Source organism: Crinia signifera, chromosome 6 (genome assembly GCF_055691185.1).
Source record: "Crinia signifera chromosome 6, ASM5569118v1, whole genome shotgun sequence".
NCBI lineage: Eukaryota > Metazoa > Chordata > Amphibia > Anura > Myobatrachidae > Crinia > Crinia signifera.
The window spans coordinates 30,018,608-30,032,121 of NC_139222.1; the positions used below are offsets into that span (position 1 = coordinate 30,018,608).

The window sequence follows — 13,514 nt, forward strand, 5'->3', positions numbered from 1 at the left end:
CTGATCATTAACACAGGTGTACAATAACACAGGTGTATCGCACCTGATGAAGGGCTGTATGTATACCCTTACCTGTAGAACCAGTGTTGGGCAGGTAGTACAGAGAGGCGCTTGTGGGGAAAACTGGTGCTTTGAGCACAGAGTACAAAGATATTAATCCTTGTTCTAAGCCCAGCTGTCTGATACTTGTGATGTCATCACTGACCTCACAAAGGGAACTCCCATATATGGAAAAACTATGTGACTTAGCTACCATCTTACCACAGAAATATCAACTGAATCACAACAATGGAATTTTTGGATCCCCCTCCCTCTCAATTTAAAACGGCTTTTCTTTTCTCTTATATTTTCTTTTTTTAAATTATATATATATTTTTATTTTTTTTTCATTTCTTTTTTGTCTCTTTTCACTTATTTTTTATTAAATTTGTTCTTTTTTTTTTTTTTTAAGCCAAAAAAGTGCTGATCCTTGAGAGGGGGATTTAGAAAAAGTATCACTTACCTTCTTCGGACCATGATTTTGGTGGTAACTGCCAATAAAAGAAAATATTGGTCAGCACAGCTTACCTACACATGACTGTCCTGTCTGCCTGTCTGTTCCAACTGATTGTCTGGCTGTCAGGTTCTAGAATGCAAGTGTGCAGCTTGTGATGTCATAGAGGGCAGATTGTGATGAGGTCAGTGATGATATCACAAGTATCAGACAGCTGGGCTTAGAACAAGGATTAATATCTTTGTACTCTGTGCTCAAAGCACCAGTTTTCCCCACAAGCGCCTCTCTGTACTACCTGCCCAACACTGGTTCTACAGGTAAGGGTATACATACAGCCCTTCATCAGGTGTGATACACTGTGTTATTGTACTTTCAACCTCAATACACCACACAGCGCAATATACCTGTGTCAGTGATCTGCAATGCCCCATGTAACTCTGCTACTGCGTATGGTGACTCTCTCTCTCTCTCTCTATATATATATATATATATATATATATATATTATATATATATATATATATATATATATATATATATATATATATATATATATATATATGAAGCTGGATGGGGGTAGATCCCTTGCTGGGGGGAACACTCACAACCACACGGCACTCCAAGGACTGGATAAATAGTACTTCATTTATTTGCAACGTTTCGGAGCACGTAGCCCCGTCGTCAGGCAAAAGGGTTCACACTTCCTTTGAGTATTTCTAACAAGGGCACCCAGGCAGCTGAACCCCATAAGTTTGGGAGTGCCGGATCATTTGCAAGGATACTATTTGTTGATTTCAGCTTGGCATTCAACACTATCATCCCTCACATCCTGGAGCCAAAACTCCGTTCACTAGGAGTCCCAGAACCTACATGCTCCTGGATCACTGACTTCCTGACTGAAAGGAAACAGGCGGTGAAAGCAGGCACATTCATGTCAAACACATGCACAATTAGCACCGGTGCCGCTCAAGGATGTGTCCTCTACCCCCTGCTCTTCTCCCTCTACACAAACGACTGCACCTCAGCAGAACAGTCAGTAAAAATTATAAAATTTGCAGACGACACAACGGTTATCGGAGGGGGAATGGTAGCAGTTCCCAGACTCCTGCTATGGTCCTCTTGAGAACATTGGGGATTCTTAATATTTGTGGTTAATTTCTGGAAGCCTGTGTTTTGGGGATGTATATATTGGAAGAATCATAATCTAGCTTGATGGATTGTCAGTCTAGATATTTTTGGAGCAAATGACAAGACAGTACGGGGGGGGGGGGGGGGTGCGGCAGTACAGATGGTGTAACATCTCTCCTTTATCAATGGTTACAGCATTAAGATCATAATGTAAATGTGAGGCGATTAATATTGCTACCCCTCTTGCTTTTGAGTTAAAAGGAGCAGTTGCCACTACCTTTCTCTTCATCATATTTAACTTCCCTATTTCTTTTTCTGATAAATGAGTTTCTTGCAGGCAAACTATTTCTATATGTAATTTATTCAGATATGTCAGGACTTTTTTTCCTGGGGAGATTATGTAGCAAATTTAAGGCCCGACATATCAGAATTTTTTTGTTGATCTATATCGCCCCGACGCCCATCCTCAGAGCGAGGCTTGGGACGCTGCCCAGCAACGCCCCCCGCCTCCAGCCTCTGAGCCACAACCGCTGTCCGTCTGGGTGCAGCAGATCCCGGACGGCGGCATGTAACAGATGTATGGCATGCGATACAATGAAAAATCATTCGACTAATTATCGTGGGCGCCGTGAGAATACACAAGTAGCGCGGTATATTTACCCAGGTTTGGCAGGAGGAGGAGGGGAGACAGCGGTGTAATTACCCAAGTGTGGCAGGAGGAGGGGAGACAGTGGTGTAGTTACCCACGTGTGGCAGGAGGAGGGGAGACAGGGGAGACAGCGGTGTAATTACCCAGGTGCGGCAGGAGGAGGGGAGAGAGCGGTGTAATTAGCCAGGTGTGGCAGGAGGAGGGGAGACAGTGGTGTAATTACCCAGGTGCGGCAGGAGGAGGGGAGAGAGCGGTGTAATTACCCAGGTGCGGCAGGAGGAGGGGAGAGAGCGGTGTAATTACCCAGGTGTGGCAGGAGGAGGAGAGACTGAGGTGTAATTACGCAGGTGTCAGGGGGGAGGAGGAGAGACAGCGGTGTAATTACCCAGGTGTGGCAGGGGGGAGGAGAGACAGTGGTGTAATTACACAGGTGTGGCAGGGGGGAGGAGGGGAAACAGCAGTGTAATTACCCTGTTGTGGCAGAGGGGAGGAGGAGGAGAGACAGCGGTGTAATTACCCAGGTGTGGCAGAGGGGAGGAGGAGGAGAGACAGCGGTGTAATTACCCAGGTCTGGCAGAGGGGCAGAGGAGGAGAGACAGCGGTGTAATTACCCAGGTGTGGCAGAGGGGAGGAGGGAGTATACAGACTACAAGCTGCCACACTTCTCTAGCTGATCCCCACTCCATCCAGTTTTGTCTGTCCAGTGACTCTGGCAAGGGAACAAGTCACCCAATCTCCTGCCACACATTTCTCATCAGCCCTGACCAGTGACCCACCAACAGGCTTGTACAGTAGTGAGATGAAGCTGCCACCAACAAAGGACTCCAAAGACGTCGGACCCTCATGTGAGTGCTCCCTTCACCTGGCTTTAGTACATGAAAGTGGGACAGCAGTCAAACCTCATACCAGAGTCGTTCAGCCTCTTCCTGGCCTCCGGCTGCGCTTGGCCTGCCTCATCCTCACTGTCTGAGCTTATGATGACGTCCCCTGAGGAGCTGGTAGACACTTTATCCTTCATATAATAGAAGCAGCCACGTGGGGAGTAGACACTGCTGTCCTCACAGGATGAAGACACAAGGCTCAGCTCCACGGAGGCTGTGCAGGTGGAGGATAATGAGGTGGATGATGAGGTGGAGGAGGAACCACAGGCTGGCGGGAAGGTTAGTCAGCATGTAGGTCACAATATATAGAAGAAAACCAACTCTAGATGCCCCGGAGCATAACCGGCCACCCACCCACCCAAGTTGTGCCAACACAGGAGAAATAAAACACATGATAGAAGCTTCTTGCTCCCAATATACACTGCCTACCTCCCCCTATTTACACTGCTCTCCCCCAATATACACTGCCTACCTGCTCCCCTCCCCCAATATACACTGCCTCCCTGCTCCCCTCCCCCAATATACACTGCCTCCCTGCTCCCCTCCCCCAATATACACTGCCTCATTGCCCCCCCCCCCAATATACACTGCCTTCTCGCTCCCCTCCCCCGATATACACTGCCTACCTGCTCCCCTCCCCTGATATACGCTGCCTCCCTGCTCCCCTCCCCCGATATACGCTGCCTCCCTGCTCCCCTCCCCCCAATATACACTGCCTCCCTGCTCCCCTCCCCCAATATACACTGCCTCATTGCCCCCCCCCCAATATACACTGCCTTCTCGCTCCCCTCCCCCGATATACACTGCCTACCTGCTCCCCTCCCCTGATATACGCTGCCTACCTGCTCCCCTCCCCTGATATACACTGCCTCCCTGCTCCCCTCCCCCGATATACGCTGCCTCCCTGCTCCCCTCCCCCCAATATACGCTGCCTCCCTGCTCCCCTCCCCCCAATATACGCTGCCTCCCTGCTCCCCTCCCCACAATATACCCTGCCTCCCTGCTCCCCTCCCCCCAATATACGCTGCCTTCTCGCTCCCCTCCCCCAATATACGCTGCCTCCCTGCTCCCCTCCCCCAATATACGCTGCCTTCTCGCTCCACTCCCCCAATATACGCTGCCTCCCTGCTCCCCTACCACCAATATACACTGCCTCCCTGTTCCCCTAATATACACTGCCTCCCCTAATATACACTGCTCTTCCCCTATATACACTTCCAGCATAAGCTCTCCCATTACTCGGAGTACTGGTGCCGTAGTGTCCATCCAGTGCTACTACCCAAGGTTAGGATGCTTCCTACAGTTGATGGGGTAATCTGGATGTCTATAGGAAGTGTGTCCTGTTTGGCCCAATGCAGACCCAGGCATTGTCCCATTGGGTCACGTGTAACTGCAGAGCACCCAAGACTGGCTGTGTCGGGGTGTTGATTGTAGGTTTCTAGACGTAAGACACTAAATAATTGGTTTGAGGGGCTCATAACCCTGTTATGGGACTGTACACCTTATCCTACCCTCCCTTTGAGCACCAAGCCCCATACATGATGGCGGGGTAGGTGGGCTATGGAAGGCATTTACCACTGAGATGGGATCTCAGGTTTGTACCAACATTACTAAGTTTTAAAGTCATCTAACTCCTGATTTGTAGCAGAACATAATCTCCTTCAGTGTTGTGACATCATTATCTGACTCTGTGTAGTGGCCAGGCCCTGGAGAGAACTTATGGAGGACTAATGGATCATTAGATCTGAATGTGGCAGCTCAGCTGCTACTTGGTAATCTCCCATAAGGTCACCTGAGCATTCCTGTAAGTACAGATAATTGGACTACTGATAATGGTCTCACCACTCAACATCAAGTGATGGGTTTCTCTGCAGTAGATGTAATGTTGTGGGTCCCTTCTCTCCATATTATACTACATAGTAATGAGACTGATTCTTCCTACAGACATGGTAATGTGAGCAGCAAAGCCATCCAGCCAACGTGGATACCCTTCAGCTCCACTGTATCCACAGAGGAGAGGCTGCCATTCCTGTTCCAGATAATGAATGGTAAGGCTGTTCCCATTGGGGTAATACTGGAAGTTCAGGCTCGGACAGATTCCCGGGCCTGTAGTGGTGATGTTCCAGTGCTTGCAGCCCACGTAACCTAGGATGGTCCTTGTCCATCCAGTTCTTAAGCAGTAGAGCTTTTAAAGATGTGTTGATAATAGGCATCCCATTGTCTTTTTTCACATGAGATTAAGGATAGTTGTCCTAATGAATACTGTGACTGATAGGAGGCTGGGATATGCCCCCGGTGAGTCCTGGGGATAGAGGAGCTATAGCCGTAAGATTGCATGGACAATGTTATCTGAAGAGTAGGATCACACTGTAATATGACACCAACAGTGGTATAGATCTCGCTACAGGGGCGCTGAAAACCGGCACATGACGCAGCTGGATGGTGGGGAGTCTGCGCAGGCCTGGTTAGCACTGCCTCGCAGGTGGTGCAGTCTATAGCACATAGACTACAATGGGCTACCACAGTCTCACAATGGTAGTAGCCCAGGGACCTACAATATAGTGGCAGTAGCGCAGCCCTAAAAAAAATCTATGGGAGGGGGAATGGTAGCAGTTCCCAGACTCCTGCTATGGTCCTCTTGAGACCATTGGGGATTCTTAATATTTGTGGTTAATTTCTGGAAGCCTGTGTTTTGGGGATGTACATATTGGAAGAATCATAATCTAGCTTGATGGATTGTCAGTCTCTAGATATTTTTGGAGCAAATGACAAGACAGTACGGGGGGGGGGGCAGTACAGATGGTGTAACAGTTAGCATTACTGCCTCACAGCACTGAGGTCATGGGTTCAATTCCCATCATGGCTCAAACTGTGCAGAGTTTGTATATGCTCCCCATACTTGGGTGGGTTTCCTCCCACAATCCAAAAATATACTGGTAGGTTATTTGGCTCCTAACAAAATTAACCCTAGAATGTCTGTGTGTACATGTGGTAGGGAATATAGTGTAAGCTCCACTGGGGCAGGGACTGAGGTGAGTGTTCAAATATTCTCTAAAGCGCTGCAGAATATGTATGACATGTTTAGGAGCAAATAGTCATTTATTTATTATTTACAGTTTCTAATATAGCGCAAACGGACAAAAAAATAGTCATATACACAAATTGGTAACACACAGGGGCAGATGTATTAAGCCTTAACCAGGGATACACTCAAGTGTGATAAGGAGAGATAAACGTCCAGCCAATCAGCTCCTACCTGACTTTTTACAAACACAGGCTGTAACATGGCAGTTGGCAGGTGATTGGCTGGACGTTTATCTCTCCTTATCACACTTACATTCATCTCTTGTTAAGGGTTAATACATCTGCCCCAATGTTTGTAGATGACTGTTTCTGTCCATTTTCCAGCTGTTGGGAGGAATGGTTGCTTGTCATTTGTTTCAGCAGATTATCATTCCAAAAAGCCATATTGGAAATAATGTAATAGTGTGTATGGGCCGGAGAGTGGGAATTGCTGCTCTGTATGGAAGTCATTCATTATCTAATGCTAAACATATGAACCTGTGGAAGTCTAATGATCAGTGCACCACTGATCATTAACACAGGTGTACAATAACACAGGTGTATCGCACCTGATGAAGGGCTGTATGTATACCCTTACCTGTAGAACCAGTGTTGGGCAGGTAGTACAGAGAGGCGCTTGTGGGGAAAACTGGTGCTTTGAGCACAGAGTATAAAGATATTAATCCTTGTTCTAAGCCCAGCTGTCTGATACTTGTGATGTCATCACTGACCTCACAATGGGAACTCCCAAAATATATGGAAAAACTATGTGACTTACCTACCATCTTACCACAGAAATATCAACTGAATCACAACAATGGAATTTTTGGATCCCCCTCCCTCTCAATTTAAAACGGCTTTTCTTTTCTCTTATATTTTCTTTTTCTTTTTTTAAATTATATATATATATATTTTTTCATTTCTTTTTTGTCTCTTTTCACTTATTTTTTGTTAAATTTGTTCTTTTTTTTTTTTTTCAAGCCAAAAAAGTGCTGATCCTTGAGAGGGGGATTTAGAAAAAGTATCACTTACCTTCTTCGGACCATGATTTTGGTGGTAACTGCCAATAAAAGAAAATATTGGTCAGCACAGCTTACCTACACATGACTGTCCTGTCTGCCTGTCTGTTCCAACTGATTGTCTGGCTGTCAGGTTCTAGAATGCAAGTGTGCAGCTTGTGATGTCATAGAGGGCAGATTGTGATGAGGTCAGTGATGACATCACAAGTATCAGACAGCTGGGCTTAGAACAAGGATTAATATCTTTGTACTCTGTGCTCAAAGCACCAGTTTTCCCCACAAGCGCCTCTCTGTACTACCTGCCCAACACTGGTTCTACAGGTAAGGGTATACATACAGCCTTTCATCAGGTGCGATACACCTGTGTTATTGTACTTTCAGCCTCAATACACCACACTGCGCAATATACCTGTGTCAGTGATCTGCAATGCCCCATGTAACTCTGCTACTGCGTATGGTGACTCTCTCTCTCTCTATATGTATATGTATATATATATATATATATATATATGAAGCTGGATGGGGGTAGATCCCTTGCTGGGGGGAACACTCACAACCACACGGCACTCCAAGGACTGGATAAATAGTACTTCATTTATTTGCAACGTTTCGGAGCACGTAGCCCCGTCGTCAGGCAAAAGGGTTCACACTTCCTTTGTGTATTTCTAACAAGGGCACCCAGGCAGCTGAACCCCATAAGTTTGGGAGTGCTGGATCATTTGGAATATGTGTGTGTGTGTATGGCTGGATGCAAGGGCAGGTGCAGATATCGCTATTCAGTGATTTCCACACTAAAGGTGCTCATACACGGTACAATAATTGTATGCAATTTGGACTAGATGGTATCACATACGTTATACAATGAGATGAGATCTTGTACAAATAGTATGTGCAGCACTTTCTGAGCTGTGAGATGGGAGCGCGCATCTCATCGCAGCCGGCAAGTGTACCGTGTATGGGCACCTTGTCTGTAGTCTTGCTGTGACCACTATATATGTTGTGATGGGGGCGGTAACAGTGGTGTGGGATTGGTCTGGCACATGCAGGCATGTCTGCACCACTTGGGGGAGGGTTATGATGGCTGACATCACATCCGTCGTCACATTGGTAGGCGTGTTCCTCGTCTGCACAGGCCCCTGTGATGTTGCTCACTCCAATACATTACAGTCCAGTGTTTAAGGAGATCAATGTTTGAGAACAGGTGACTGAACGTGACACCTCCGTTAAGGGTCAGGACTCGCTTCTGTTTGGCCACATAGATAATGACTGGCAGGCACCAGCGCTGGTTTTGTCTATTACATTGTCTATAGATAATTTGTACCTGGTACTACCCCAGGTCACCCCTGCACGTGTCCCACCACCCCAGGTGCCACGTAACCCAGTAGGGGACCCACTGACAGAGTACTGTGGTATTTCCACACCACGTACCCCTATGCTGACTGCAATAAGCATGTGACTGGTACAGCACCGGGTATATTACTATGCTAGGGTAACAGTGCGTATAAACCCTTTCTAAGTGCTTGAATCCCCAATTACTGCACCCCGAGGCCCAGATACAGCTTTATAATTCCTGTAGGACTCAGGAAGAGTGCTAGCTCTGCAGCACCATTCGCATGACCGCCGCCTTCCCTTCCTGTCTCCCTACAGCATGTCGTCTGTGGCACCTGCAGTGTGTGCTGCCCAGTGCTGCCCCTGGCATTCATGAGTTGAGGCGCCAGCACCAGAGAGTGGAGACCAGACAGTCGCATCTCACACAGCTGTACGCGGTAAGGAACCTGGGCCTCTGTGGCTAATGGTGGGGTGCTCTGCCTTGGGGATAAGGGGGTACACCCAGCGCTGCAACCATAGAGCACATTTGACGCAATGTCTGATAAATCTGTACACAGCGTATGCTGCAAGGTGATAGGTATACAATGTGACATTGTTATGGACACGTAGGGTACACATAGCAGCCACTGGGAAGCCTGTGGGATATGCGGAGACAATGAGCAGATGCACGAATGCCATCTCTATTACACCACGGAACCATGGCTCCTGTAGTGTGAATAAGATGGCTCTGACCTCCGCATGGGCTGCCTGGGTACCGCAGATGTCATCCTGCCAATGGTGTGCCCACCCCATCAGGGACCCGTAGGTAGTCAGGCTCATAAGTGTTACATTGTTGTCTCTGGGGATTCCGCTCCGTCCTCAGGGCCTGGTCGGTGCCATTACTCGATGTGTAGATGTGAGCGTCCTCTCACTTAGAAGCCAGGGACCAGCTGTGCCACCCTATTATGTGACGTGTGGCTGCTACAGAAGGCACAGCGTTTCCATATGAAAGGATGGGTCCTGGGCAGACAGTAAGATAGTGGAGGATGTATGGGTCAGTATTCCCCTCTGTGGCCCCTCTGGTTACATGTAACGAAGCAGTGTGTGATCCATATCACAATCCAGTGCTACTAGTGAGGAACTAGGGGAAGTACAGCGGCACCTGCTGATTGCCAGGGGGTGCAGGCGGATATTACTAGAAGAGACCCTCCAAGCTCCCTCACTACCCGGAACATCACGGTAATAGAGGATAATTACCTATAAACACTGATGCTGTCCCCACAGGCTGGGAACCTCTCGGTGCTCGCAGACTCATCCCTTTCCGCAGCACCAGCCTTTCTGGAATTCCAGTATAACCGGGGACAGGACATGGTCAGCTGGCACGGACTGCTGACACACCGCCACCTGATGCTGGACTCTGCAACCATTCTCTGGGCGCACGCCAACCAGGAGAGGTGAGAGTTCTGGGGGGTGGGAGCTTCAGACAACCAGGAGAGGCGAGGGCCCGGGGGGAGCTTAAAACAACCAGGAGAGGTGAGGGTTCTTGGTGGGAGCTTCAGACAACCAGGAGAGGTGAGGGTTCTTGGTGGGAGCTTCAGACAACCAGGTGACGCAAGGGCCCAGGTGGGGGGGGAAGCTCCAGCCAACCAAGTGAGGTAAGGGCCCAGGTGGGGGGGGGGGAAGCTCCAGACAACCAGGTGGGGCGAGGGTTCAGGGGGGGGGGAAACTTCAGACAACCAGGCCATTGCACATATCAGAGGCTGCCTCCCTGCTCACAGACAGGCCCACGGACCACCTTCCCCTACACACATGTAGGATGTGCCCACAGACCACCTTCCCCTACACACCAGACGTGTACAGAGCCCCTCGTCCATGTCATGTACAGAGACCAGTCTCCACAGATATCATGTATACATCTACTAACATTTCATTGGATGTTTTATAACCACCCTTGGCTTCTCTCCCCCACCAGTCTCACCGCCACACTGGAGTTTGTGGAACGGAAGATGGACGTAATTTGGGTTCTTGTCGGTATCCCCAAAAAGCAGAAAGACAGAGGTAAGTCTGGGATCCGGCTGTGACCAATCTAATCCTGGGGGTCAGAGGGCAGGGGCGTGTGGGTGGCAGACTGGCAGGGCATAGTGATGGGGTGATAAAGTGACTGCCGCGTAACTGTCCCTGTGCCTTTGTTCACAGGTCAACTGCTCCGGGCATTCAGCTACCTGGGGTTTGAAGTAGTGCGGCCCAATCAGCCCTTCCTTCCGAGCTGCGCTGAGCACATCTTCTTGGTGTATACCATTGACAGACTGGCGACAGACATGGACAAAGATGTGTCAGTAAAACGATAATCAATAAACCACAATCAACCAGAACCTGGCGTTAACAGAAGCATTTAATAACAAGAAAATATATACAACAGGTAAACATACATCTGAGAAACTGTGAAGTAGAGCCAGGTGGCTGATGGCTATGGATCATCATTGCTGGACGGAATCCAAATCACATCTGGGGAGAGAGACAGTGGTGTAATTACCCAGGTGTGGCAGGAGGAGGAGAGAGGGCGGTGTAATTACCCAGGTGTGGCAGGAGGAGGAGAGAGGGCGGTGTAATTACCCAGGTGTGGCAGGAGGAGGAGAGAGGGCGGTGTAATTACCCAGGTGTAGCAGGAGGAGGAGAGAGGGCGGTGTAATTATCCAGGTGTGGCAGGAGGAGGAGAGAGGGCGGTGTAATTACCCAGGTGTGGCAGGAGGAGGAGAGAGGGCGGTGTAATTACCCAGGTGTGGCAGGAGGAGGGGAGAGGGCGGTGTAATTACCCAGGTGTGGCAGGAGGAGGGGAGAGGGCGGTGTAATTACCCAGGTGTGGCAGGAGGAGGGGAGAAGGAGGGGAGACAGCGGTGTAATTACCCAGGTGTGGCAGCAGGAGGAGGGGAGACAGCGGTGTAATTACCCAGGTGTGGCAGCAGGAGGAGGGGAGACAGCGGTGTAATTACCCAGGTGTGGCAGCAGGAGGAGGGGAGACAGCGGTGTAATTACCCAGGTGTGGCAGGAGGAGGGGAGACAGCGGTGTAATGACCAAGGTGCGGCAGAGACAGTGGTGTAATAACCCAGGTGCGGCAGGAGGGGAGACAGCGGTGTAATTACCCAGGTGCGGCAGGAGGAGGAGACAGCGGTGTAATTACCCAGGTGCGGCAGGAGGAGGAGACAGCGGTGTAATTATCCTGTTGTGGCAGGAGGAGACACAGCGGTGTAATTACCCTGTTGTGGCAGGAGGAGACACAGCGGTGTAATTACCCTGTTGTGGCAGGGGGGAGGAGGAGACACAGCGGTGTAATTACCCTGTTGTGGCAGGGGGGAGGAGGAGACACAGCGGTGTAATTACCCAGGTGTGGCAGGAGGAGGAGGAGAGACAGCGGTGTAATTACCCAGGTGTGGCAGGAGGAGGGGAGAGGGCGGTGTAATTACCCAGGTGTGGCAGGAGGAGGGGAGAGGGCGGTGTAATTACCCAGGTGTGGCAGGAGGAGGGGAGACAGCAGTGTAATGACCCAGGTGCGGCAGGGGGAGGAGGAGGGGAGACAACGGTGTAATGACCAAGGTGCGGCAGAGACAGTGGTGTAATGACCCAGGTGCGGCAGGAGGGGAGACAGCGGTGTAATTACCCAGGTGCGGCAGGAGGAGGAGGAGACGCAGCGGTGAAATTATCCTGTTGTGGCAGGAGGAGGAGGAGAGACAGCAGTGTAATTACCCTGTTGTGGCAGGGGGGAGGAGGAGACACAGCGGTGTAATTACCCTGTTGTGGCAGGGGGGAGGAGGAGAAAGCGGTGTAATTACCCAGGTGTGGCAGGAGGAGGAGGAGAGACAGCGGTGTAATTACCCAGGTGTGGCAGGGAGGAGGAGAGACAGCGGTGTAATTACCCTGTTGTGGCAGGGGGGAGGAGGAGACAGCGGTGTAATTATCCTGTTGTGGCAGGAGGAGGAGGAGAGACAGCGGTGTAATTACCCTGTTGTGGCAGGAGGAGGAGGAGAGACAGCGGTGTAATTACCCAGGTGTGACAGGGGTGTAATTACCCTGTTGTGGCAGGGGGGAGGAGGAGGAGGAGGAGGAGAGACAGCGGTGTAATTACCCAGGTGTGGCAGGGAGGAGGAGGAGGAGGAGAGACAGCGGTGTAATTACCCTGTTGTGGCAGCGGGGGAGGAGGTAGTATACAGACTACATGCCACACTTCTCTAGCCGATCCCCACTCCATCCAGTTTTGTCTGTCCAGTGACTCTGGCAGGGGAACAAGTCACCCAATCTCCTGCCACACATTTCTCATCAGCCCTGACCAGTGACCCACCAACAGGCTTGTACAGTAGTGAGATGAAGCTGCCACCAACAAAGGACACCAAAGACGTCAGACCCTCATGTGAGTGCTCCCTTCACCTGGCTTTAGTACATGAAAGTGGGACAGCAGTCAAACCTCATACCAGAGTCGTTAAGCCTCTTCCTGGCCTCCGGCTGCGCTTGGCCTGCCTCATCCTCACTGTCTGAGCTTATGATGATGACGTCCCCTGAGGAGCTGGTGGACACTTCATCCTTCATATAATAGAAGCAGCCACGTAGGGAGTAGACACTGCTGTCCTCACAGGATGAAGACACAAGGCTCAGCTCCTTGGAGGCTGTGCAGGTGGAGGAGGATGTGGTGGAGGAGGAACCACAGCTACTGGTGTTCTGGTCTGAGGAGTCACTTGACAGGCTGGAGGAGGTGGTGGATTGGACTCTGCTCAGCTGGATGTTAGCCATGCTCTGCTCCAAGCTCTCCCCTTCTCCTACAGACTCCAGACAGTATGGCGGGGAGGAGATGGGGGCCGGTTGGTGCTCTGGACTGGGGTCTGCATCTGCTCGCATTATCTCTGTAGACTCCCCTGGCAAGCGGGTAGGTTATATACAGGTTGGGTGTAATTGCACAAGACTCGTGGATTGTAGTAGGAAGATGT

General features: G+C 50.0%; 1 protein-coding gene and 1 pseudogene across 5 annotated transcripts in view; one reads left to right on the top strand and one right to left on the bottom strand.

The window, feature by feature from the left end:
- The first annotated feature begins 681 nt into the window (after nt 1-681).
- Nucleotides 682-10,912, top strand: LOC146010211 (ornithine decarboxylase antizyme 3-like). Of its 4 annotated transcripts, none has more exons than XM_083151242.1 (7): nt 698-810; nt 4,847-4,954; nt 5,095-5,198; nt 8,880-8,998; nt 9,825-9,994; nt 10,513-10,598; nt 10,737-10,912. In XM_083151242.1, exons 3-7 carry the CDS (start codon nt 5,192-5,194, stop codon nt 10,886-10,888), a joined length of 534 nt encoding a protein of 177 aa, XP_083007368.1. In that variant the 5' UTR covers nt 698-810; nt 4,847-4,954; nt 5,095-5,191; the 3' UTR covers nt 10,889-10,912. The 4 variants fall into 4 exon arrangements, with proteins under 4 accessions (XP_083007366.1, XP_083007368.1, XP_083007369.1 ...); XM_083151243.1 differs by lacking the exon at nt 4,847-4,954 and adding an exon at nt 2,960-3,114 and having other exon boundaries at nt 710-810; XM_083151240.1 differs by lacking the exon at nt 4,847-4,954 and having other exon boundaries at nt 682-810.
- A 139-nt stretch (nt 10,913-11,051) lies between these two features.
- LOC146010227 (tudor and KH domain-containing protein-like) overlaps nt 11,052-13,514 on the bottom strand; it is a 29,552-nt pseudogene continuing 27,089 nt past the window's right edge. Inside the window, exon 12 of the transcript XR_014444740.1 lies at nt 11,052-13,442. The product of XR_014444740.1 is annotated as a tudor and KH domain-containing protein-like (transcript). The remainder of the gene's footprint in view (nt 13,443-13,514) is intronic.

Bases quoted from the DNA above. Each gene is read 5' to 3' on its own strand.
- LOC146010211 (XM_083151239.1), top strand. From the start codon at position 3,335: ATGAAGACACAAGGCTCAGCTCCACGGAGGCTGTGCAGGTGGAGGATA. The intron at 5,199-8,879 runs GTAAGGCTGTTC...GTCTCCCTACAG, and splicing joins CCTGTTCCAGATAATGAATG to CATGTCGTCTGTGGCACCTG. The intron at 9,995-10,512 runs GTGAGAGTTCTG...CTCCCCCACCAG, and splicing joins GCGCACGCCAACCAGGAGAG to TCTCACCGCCACACTGGAGT.